Source organism: Eurytemora carolleeae, unplaced genomic scaffold (assembly GCF_000591075.1).
Source record: "Eurytemora carolleeae unplaced genomic scaffold, Eaff_2.0 scaffold673, whole genome shotgun sequence".
Taxonomy (NCBI): Eukaryota; Metazoa; Arthropoda; class Copepoda; order Calanoida; family Temoridae; genus Eurytemora; species Eurytemora carolleeae.
The window spans coordinates 16,203-26,577 of record NW_019397124.1 but is presented as its reverse complement, the minus strand read 5'-3'; the positions used below and the strand labels follow the sequence as shown (position 1 = coordinate 26,577).

Here is a 10,375-nt window from a genome sequence, read left to right as displayed (position 1 = left end):
TCTCTATGAAAGTGACTTGCGGATTTCTGTCACAGAAAGAATGAAAGAAATTTTCAGATTTAATCACTTTTCCAGTATGAAAAATGACAATTTATTCCATACTATTAAATGGTAGAGTAGTGACTCGGACATGGCTCTTTTCAAATGGATTTTCACTTTAGAAATTGATCGTTTTTGCGAACAGACTCTTTAAATTTGAATTTGTGTCAGTCCCGCTGAATTGCTGTTGAACAAAATGGCGGAGGCACATTATTTGTTTTATTGCGGAGTAAAATGGAAACTCTGGAAAAACAAGAAGAAAACCCGATTTGTAACATCAACTCAGATTTAACAAAATATCAAAAATAAAATATAAGAGACTGGTCGTAAATAAATCTTAGAATAGTTGAGTTATCATTCTAGTTTTAGGCTTTATTCACTTTAGGTTTTTAGCCCGAATTATCTTTAACTTAAAGGGACTCTAGACGTATTTTTAAGTGATCCTTCGTTTAATACACTCCTGTGTTCCGAGTCCATTAGCGCCTGATCCAATCAGGGCTCAGTCATCATGTGTTTGTTGTCTATTCTGAACCAATAGAAATAGTATAGCGGTAAATGGAAATATTTGCTTCTACTGAAACTGTGGTGAATAAGTGACATGTTTAATTCATAATGGTACCCTAGAAACCTAATGATATCATCCACTTTATATCTTAAAAGTGATGAATTTTAATAATTTCTGCATTGGCCTTGCAGCATAAATTTGCCACTTTTTAAAATTTCTGATAGAAAACGAAAATATCTAAATTATTTTTTTAAAATAAAAGTTTCAGAGGGTCGTTGTGAATTGCATATGGCACTAAACTTCTTTACAGACAAAACGCATAAGATTGTTATGAAAATTTCATAGACTTATCTCTTTAGAGTTATAATCCTTATATCATTGCAACCTAATGGTAAAAACATCATTTAAACGTTTTATCAAGCAAAGTACATATACTGCATATTTCGAAGAAATACATTATATTGTAAAATATAAGAATTTTAAAATAAAGAAACAATAATATACTTGAAAAATTATAAACTAAAATAATTTTATGATTTTTTTCTTATCAAGTCTTTTAAATGTTAAGGCTTTGGTTGGTAGAGTTGGTGAGAGCAAATGTAAAATTTATTCCAAATTTATTTGAAGACAAATTCTGAATAATGGCCTATAGAGAATACATGCATATATAGAACCATTGCAGATATAGAAAGAGGATATATGAATATCTACTATATCTTCTATATCTTCTATATCTTCATATAGAACAACTTATAATGAGAAAACGCCTGGTCTTGCGATTTTCAAAATGTGGTCTACCATTTTTGTACAATAAAAATTGAAGGAGGTATTTCAGAATTTGTACAAATTTATTTAATAAATCACAATTGTCATAATATCAAATATCTTTGTCAATATTGAGACACAAGAAAGGTATCGAGTATTGACCACTTTATGAAAAGGTCGTCAGACGTACAGCCTCATTTTTATACTTTCCTTGCCATATGCCTTAAATATCAGAAATCAAAGACGACTTTCAAGTCGTCTCTCAATTCACATGTTTATCGGGACACACTGAATACAGCGATAGAAAGACCACTCTTAGACTCAAGTTATAACTTTAAAAAATTCTAATAAGCACGAGACAGTGAAATTGTGCAATATGATCGAACAGACCCCCATTACACTACAAGGGCAGTCGTAGTACATTTGAATCTCCGACCCGGGTCAACCTTTCCGGTCTCAGTTTGTACTGTACCTAGCTCTATGGACAGGACTAGCCGGTGCAACAAGGTTGACGCAGTCAGGCTTTATGCTTTATGAAGGTTGAATTTTCTTTTACCAAAGGGGTAGGTTTGCGTGACTAAATTAGTGATTTAATAAGTGTCTAGTAAAACTCTGCTTTATAACAACAATCAATTCACTGAAGTAATTGCTATAATGTCGTTTGTCTATTCCATTATTTTCTAGCTATCACTGTATAGTGTAAATATAGTAAACATTTATAAAACAATTATGTAAATNCCCCCTCCCCGCCCTGTCCCTTGCACCATTATATCTGATATTGAACATATTTGTTGCTTCTTGGAATTTGATTCTGCAATTTTTCACATTTCTTACACCTTGTGTTCTATGCATTCAGGGCAGTAACTGGGGGCTGTGAAAACCTCTGTGGCAACGAGGTTATAGTGTATAGAGTGATGATGTACGTTAATCCTTTACTAATTTTATAGGCCATAAACTATAGCGATATAGTTTATTATAGGTTGATTCTGGTCTAACCTATAGTATATCAATATTAGTAAACAGTTGTAAGTGTACAGTACAGCTAACTGAGCACACAGGTAGAGAACTATCGACCCCCCTGCTCTGTGGTCATCTCACTACACGGTGATGTACTATCCTTTTTTTCTGTCTACAGTGATGACCAGAAATCTCTGAAATAGGAAGACGACTTTAACACTAGTCCAATGCAAACATTAGCTACAGAATTTGAGCAGTGCAAACAGACCCATTTCACTTAAACAGAGATTTGAAAGGTAGTAGAAGTATTTGCTTTGTAATAACAGCAAATACATTAATTATTGCTTTAATGTCGTCTTTCTATTTCAGTTTTTCTGGTAATCACTGTATATGTATGTACACCTGTGCACTGTACAATGTGCAGTGCACATTGCACAACTTGCTCTAGCTGCCTAAAAGTCGTTGAAATAAGTTGCGGCATTAGTTCGTCAATTAACCTAATTTTACAATTTATCAATTAACCTAATTTTACAAGTATGACTCTTGAAATTATAATGGTTTCATTCAGATTTAAATTCATTAATAAAATTGATAAAACCAAAATTGTCAGAATCTGAAAGACAAACTTGATATCTTTGGTCATTTTCAAAGCACAATAAAGGCAGAGCACATCTTGGAAATACCAGTACTAAGGACATTTAAGGTAAACTGAGGCTAAGAATGCCGCCTATTATTTCAAAGATCTAAAAGGCGATCTTTTGTACTGCAGTGTACTGTCTCTGGGAAGTAATGTAAACACAAGACGGATGTTATAGCCTGACATGGGATCCCATCTTTCACATAAAAAATCAATGAAATATTCTGGTCATAGGAAACTATTATGTGAATTATCAAAATTTTTCAAAATTCAATGCTTTTATCCTCCTCGGATACTATACGAACACTTATCCATATATTCTTGTTTACAACTTCCGCCCAGAGAGGACTGGTTTCAATATGTACGCAGAGTATACGCAACTGCAATTAACTTTCCTTGCATTAGTACCTTGGCAAAAACAATATTGTAAGGGATAAAAATCCCCGGAAGGGGATTACAAAATGTCGGATTCTGGAACCAGAGCAGACCTACTTATCCTACTCTCCTTTATATCCTCGTTATTTATTAACAATAAGTGTACTTCTAAACTATTGGATTTATTTAACGATTGCTTAAGTATGTTTATTTCACGTAACTTGAAACAAGAACAAACAAAAAAACAAAACAGTTCAGTAAGTTTATAAAATCAAGAACACAGTGCAGGCAGGAAAAAAAACATTTTAACTTTAAAAAACTGGATTTTAAAAGTTAATTTTCATTTGTCAAGAAAAACAATAGGATTTAAATGAAAATGGAGGAAATCACTTTTATTTGTTTTCTCAATAGGCCTGGGGAAAATTGGTTTAGATCGTTCACCACCGTTATTTGCTTAATGTGCATATTTTATATGTTTTACCAATCCTATTAGCTCTAAGCAAGGTGGAAATTGTTTTAACAAAGTTACTGCCAAATTTTGAATTATATTTTTAACTTGATGGCATGGGAAAAATTATTTTATATGTTTCCCCAACCCTATTAGCTTTATAGGCATGGGGGAATTATTTCATATGTTTCCCCAACCCTATTAGCTTGATAGGCATGGGGGAATTATTTCATATGTTTCCCTAACCCTATTATCTCGATAGGCATGGGGGAATTATTTCATATGTTTCCCCAACCCTATTAGCTTGATAGGCATGGGGGAATTATTTCATATGTTTCCCCAACCCTATTAGCTCGATAGGCATGGGGGAATTATTTCATATGTTTCCCCAACCCTATTAGCTCGATAGGCATGGGGAAAATGATTGTAGAGTTATGTTCTGCTGCTATACTGTTCAGAGTTTGCAGATATCTCAACTGAAAAACATTAAATCAATTTTTATAAAAAAAATTTGAAAAATATAAATAAAATTTTTGTTATTCATAAAATTTATTTTTATCCAATACTTTTAGATTACGACCCTACCCTCTCATTTTCCTCAACACAATTTTAGTAGAAGTTTGTGAATCGGGAATTGCCATCTTAGCATTGAGGTCACTTGAAATTACTTTAACAGTTCCTTTAAAATATTCTTTATTATTCGTAATCTTATGTAAATCAAAGACGAGTTTCAAGTCGCCTCTTTATTCTTATACTAGTTGGGACCAAGGTTGTATGGTATGGTTGGTTACTCTCGATGAGCTCCAATATACTAAAAATATCGTCTCCTAAGATAGATAGATAAAACCCTAATATGACGTCACTCTCACCTCTAAAATCAAAGGCCTCAGAGGCGAGAGTTATGTCATATTAGGTTTTTATCTATCTATCTTAGAAGACATTTTCAGTACAAATTGGAACGCATCATGAGTAACCAACCATATCATACAACCTTGGTTGGGACTAGGGCTGGGCAACGTTCCATTAACAAACGTCAAGTTTTTGAAAATTAACGAAAGAGTCCGTTAACGAACAGCAAAAGCAGAAAGCGTTGAACTTGACAAACGGATATTGCTGTTCTTGAAAATAAATTAACGGTTTTAAAATAACGCCTACTTTTTTACTTATTTTTTATTTGAAATTGCATAAAACTTACACAAAAAATTGTGTATATTGATGTTTTTACGTGTTTTGATGTTATTGAACGTTGTTTTTCAAACTATGTTTAGACAAAAATATTTTGCGTTAACGCTGTTAATATAATTGATATCACTAATGAGCAGAAACCTTGAGAAAGAAGAGATGATATACCGTTAACGAACAAAACGTTCAGTTTTGAGCTAAAGAACTAACGAATACTTGAAATGTTTATTAACGATTTTAACGAACCGTTAACAAACAGCTTGAAAAAAAGTCTCAACGTGCCGAGCCCTAGTGGGGACACCCTGTATTAAGTAACCTGTAAAGCAGATGGGCTCTCTTGAATAACATCAGCTGCTTCCTTCAGTGCACGTGAAGCTTTCTGTTCTCCCTCAGCTGCTATTACCTGAAGAAATAAGAAACTTTTATTTTTTAAATAACAAAACTATAACTAGGGTTTCTAATCTGAATTCCGTTGCGCGGAACGGCGTGCGCAACTGTTCTCGTTTTGCACATGCGTTGGAAACCCTAGCTATAACACTCAAACATAGAAACCTTATTTTTTACGTACCTTAGCTCTAGCTTCTCTAGCTGCTTCTGCTTCTGCTGCCATAGCTCTTTGTAATTGTACAGGCAACCTCACATCTTTTCTGAATAAGCAGTTCATTACAAGCAGTACATCTCTTCTAAATAAGCAGTACAGTACAAGCAGTACATTTTTTCTAAAAAAGCAGTACATTACAAGCAGTAGTACATCTCTTTTAAACATGCAGTATAGTGCAAGCAGTACATCTTAGTCTATGAACGACATGTATATCTTAGTCTATGAATGCAGTACGTTATATTTCATGAATTCAGTATTTCTTAGGGTATGATACAGTACTTTTTAGTACATGAATTCATTAAGTATTAGTCCATAAAGGTAGTATACTTATTAGTCCATGGATCATAGTACGCAAGTCCATGAAATCTGTTAATACTTACATTTCAACTCTTTCCACTTTTACACCCCATGGGTCAGTTGCCTCGTCTAGATAGATAGATAGACAAAACAGATAAATGTCGTCTTAGATATTTAAAATAATTTGGGACATTCGTTTGTCGACAAACAGGGTGTTCCACGAAACATGGCAGTTGGTAAATAGTTTAGAATGTTTTCTTCCATAATTTGTTTAATTGTTAATACCAAAGACAATAATAAAAATATCAAATAGGAATTATGTTATCGAAAAATTAATTTCAAAGTAAAATATAATTGAGCAAAAGATTTTTTAAACGAAATAAACTGCAAAAAACCTTTACTATCTAATATCTAAGTGTATGGAAGACGACATAAAAACTATTCACCAACTGTCATGTTTCGTGGGACACCCTGAACGTCATGTATGATTCTTAAACAATATTCACAATATTCTTGGCGTTTTCCATTTTTCTTTTCATTTCCAGATTTTTTCTTTCCCGACCTTCTGTTCATTTTTTTCTCTGATAACCAGCTTCAGATTGTATTTCCTACTTGGTATTACCGAAGGTGTACAGAACACATAAATAAATTTCAAACTAAATTCAAATTTAACCATTTTCATTTTCTCTCTTTGTTTTCAAGCTTTCATTTAAATTTTTCATTATCCCTTCAAACATTTTTTTTACATTTATTTATCGTTTACCCCCAGACAAACAATCCTAAGGCTTTACAAATATACCTATGGTTCTGACAGCTTTTTAATAATTTGTAATTTGTAATTAAGGTCTAAAAAACAAGGAAATTTTGTCCCTTTGTTTACAAACATCGATACAGCTCTTGAATGTTCGCATTCACTAACTTTAGAAGTTATATAATTCGATATGCTTCTGTATTTTTGTACGTGATTGATCATAACACAGTTCAAAGGATTGTATACAGTGTTTTGATTCGTCAAATTGGAAGACAAATGACAACCTAAAAAAGTCGATCTGTTTACAGGATGTCCCACGAAACATGACAGTGGCAAAACAACTTGAAAGCCGTCCATCTTTAAAATAATTTTGGGGATTTATTTGGAAACTTGGTTTAATAGTAAAATTCTAGAATTAATAATCACAAAATAACTCTAGTTCTGGCATTTCTTGCAATAATACCGGAGCTGATATAAAGGACTTTGGTTTAGATTTCGGCGATTTTGATTTTATTTTATAAATTGAAATCTGAACGAAAGTTTGATTTCCCCAATAATCAACAATATCAAAAAAACAAAAAATGCAGACCACATTTTAAAAAGGCCGGGACTAGGACAATTTTGTGATTATTGTTTCAAGAATCATACATGTTAATTGAAAGTAACTTGAGATTGCATGCTGCAAACAATTTCAAAGATTAAAGACAACCTTCGAGTCGTCTTTCTACCGTCAAGCTTCGTAGAACGCCTTGTACAGGGTGTCCCAAAAAAAATGGGAATCCAGTGACGAATTGGATATCGTCTTCGTTATGAATTAGCAGTGTAATTTGTAATACCTAATTTCAAAAGCCATAATATTATTATGTCTGCTAGAGTTCATTTTATGAAAGGGGTAAAAGACTGTGTCTATGATGTCTCCGCAAGATGAACAGTGAAGACGGACAAGTTTACTCTGTTTGTATACTGCAATTTTCTTGTTTTCCCTTATGCAGTCAAAACATAAACAAACAAAATGTGAAAATAGCAGACGAAACTCTTACAGATTACAGCTTTCTCAGTAGATATCACTATACTAAATTAATGAATTATTTAAAAAGACGATATCGAATTCGTCACTAAATTCCCATGTTTATTGGGACACCCTGTATATATCTATCTATCTATCTATCTGCCTAATGAACTCTGCATGATATGAGCTATGGTTTCCCGATCTGACAGGATCTCAGCTAAATTCTAAACAATCAAACAATTCCAAACAATATTATTGGAAAATGTGTCGTTATGAGGTTTTCATGTAGAAATCCACCATTTATATTTTCAACAACGACAATTTACAAAAAATCGTTACAGTTATGAATCACTGATGGCTATCAAAATCAAAATCACTAAACATCAAATTGACATTTGAGCTTTGCAATCGTTTTTTCAGGGTTTTCAGAATTTTAAGAAACAACAAAATATTTGGGAACGTCCAATTTTTCGTCAAAAACGTCAGGATGTGATTAAAAAGGTCATATAACGACCTAGATAAAAAGGGCCATCTAACGCACTAGATTAAAAAGGGCCATCTAACGTCCTAAATTAAAAAGGGCCATATAACGTCCTAGATTAAAAAGGGTCATATAACGTCCTAGATTAAAAAAGGGCCATCTAACGTCCTAAATTAAAAAAGGGCCATTTAGCGTCCTAGAGTAAAAAGGGCTTTATATCGTTCTAGATTAAAAAAGAGCCGTATAACATCTTAGATTAAAAAAGGGCCATATAACGCCTTAGATTAAAAAAGGGCCATATAACGTCCTAGATAAAAAAGAGCCATATAACATCATAGATCAAAAAAGGGCCATCTAACATCTTAGATTAAAAAAGGGCCATCTAAACGTCCTGGATTAAAAAAGGGCCATCTAATGCCCTTGATCAAAAAAGGGCCATATAACGTCCTAGATTAAAAAAGGGCCAAAAAACGTGCGAGATTAGGGAAAGATACTGATAATTAATTTATTTCAATTAACAGCCGCCGTTACTAAAGTGGCAAGTTTGAACTACACAGGTTCCCTTTAACACTTTTCCTGATCAATTATATTTTTGTGTACTCTGACAATTAATTATTATTATTATTTGTTCATCTTGAAATTACAGAATATTTGATTTGATTTGTGTCAAAAGAATTCAGTCTTTGACATAAACTCAAATTTTCGAATCCCTATATCTATGCAGTCTGAATATGTACACGTTGTTTTTTAACTAAGATTATTTGACAAAACATAATCCACACCGAAACATTATGGTTTACGACATTGGGTTGCAAAAATATAGGGATTAGAAACTAATAGTATGTGGCACAGACTCAACTCCTTAATGCAGGAAAGACATTGCTAATAATGTTATAGTAAACAGCAATATCTCTGACTATGAATAGAGCAAGGATTTAATGTGGAATAGAGAGGATCATTTGAATATAGTCCTATTAATTAGAAAATTATTTGAATTATTAATGACTTTACCTTAGTACCGAGTACATTTCTGAGTGTAGTCGCTGCCAGTAAGCGAGTAGAATGACTGAAGAAAAAATACTTTAAATTGTAATTATTACTTTGACAGCTACAAACTAGAACTTTATTTTCCAACTTTAAAACAGAAAATTGATATCTGATTAAGGACATATACGGTTTTACAGGATTTATACAACCCTGCTCTAGCAATAAAACCAATAATAAAAAGATAAGTGCCTTTCTGACATTACTGATAACACTAATAATAATAATACCTACAATCGTGAAAACTACAAAGTGCTTATAACATGATTACACTGATAATAATAATACCTAAAATCATCAATAGTACAAAGTGCTTATATTCTAATATCAATTATTACACTGATGATAATAATACCTAAAATTATCAACACTACAAAGTGCTTATATACTAATATCAATGGTAACACTGATAATAATAATACCTAAAATCATCAACACTACAAAGTGCTTATAACAATGATTACACTGATAATAATAATACCTAAAATCATCAACACTGCAAAGTGCTTGTTCTGAATCTATCACATTAAAGTAGACGACTGCATCAACACTAACTGTCACAGAGTCCCGGGATAAAATCTAGAAAATAGAAACATTGTAGTACACCCAGTATACAGTGTACTCTAGTACACCCTGTATACAGTGTACTCTAGTACACCCTATGAACAGTGTACTCTGTACACCCTGTATACAGTGTACTCTAGTACACCCTGTATACAGTGTACTCTAGTAACCCTGTATACAGTGTACTCTAGTACACCATCTATGCAGTGTACTCTAGGTCCCCTGTATGCAGTGTACTATAGTAAACAATGTAAACAGTGTACTGAAGTACACCCTGTATACAGTCTACTGTAGTACACCATGTATACAGTGTACTCTAGTCACCCTGTATACAGTGTAATAGCTAGTACACCCGGTACACAGTGAACTCTAATACACCATGTATACAGTGTACTCTAGTGCACCATCTATGCAATGTACTCTAAGTCACCCTGTATGCAGTGTACTCTAGTACACCCTATGAACAGTGCACTCTAGTACACCCTGTATGCAGTGCAATCTAGTACACCCTGTATAAGTGTACTCTAGTACACCCTGTATACAGTGTACTCTAGTACACCCTATGAACAGTGTACTCTAGTACACCCTGTGAACAGTGCACTCTAGTACACCCTGTGAACAGTGCACTCTAGTACACCCTGTGAACAGTGTACTCTAGTACACCCTGTGAACAGTGTACTCTAGTACACCCTGTGAACAGTGTACTCTAGTACACCCTGT

The 10,375-nt window shown here is 33.3% G+C and overlaps 1 protein-coding gene across 1 annotated transcript in view; it reads right to left on the bottom strand.

The window, feature by feature from the left end:
- Positions 1–3,471: 3,471 nt before the first annotated feature.
- Positions 3,472–10,375, bottom strand: part of LOC111712130 (mechanosensory protein 2) — a gene marked incomplete at its 5' end in the record, with an annotated part of 11,303 nt that continues 4,399 nt past the window's right edge. Inside the window, 7 exons of the mRNA XM_023486665.1 lie at positions 3,472–4,202; positions 5,225–5,311; positions 5,477–5,555; positions 5,890–5,935; positions 7,730–7,790; positions 9,059–9,113; positions 9,573–9,670. Of these exons, the coding sequence (XP_023342433.1) occupies positions 4,098–4,202; positions 5,225–5,311; positions 5,477–5,555; positions 5,890–5,935; positions 7,730–7,790; positions 9,059–9,113; positions 9,573–9,670 (531 nt within the window). The remainder of the gene's footprint in view (positions 4,203–5,224; positions 5,312–5,476; positions 5,556–5,889; positions 5,936–7,729; positions 7,791–9,058; positions 9,114–9,572; positions 9,671–10,375) is intronic.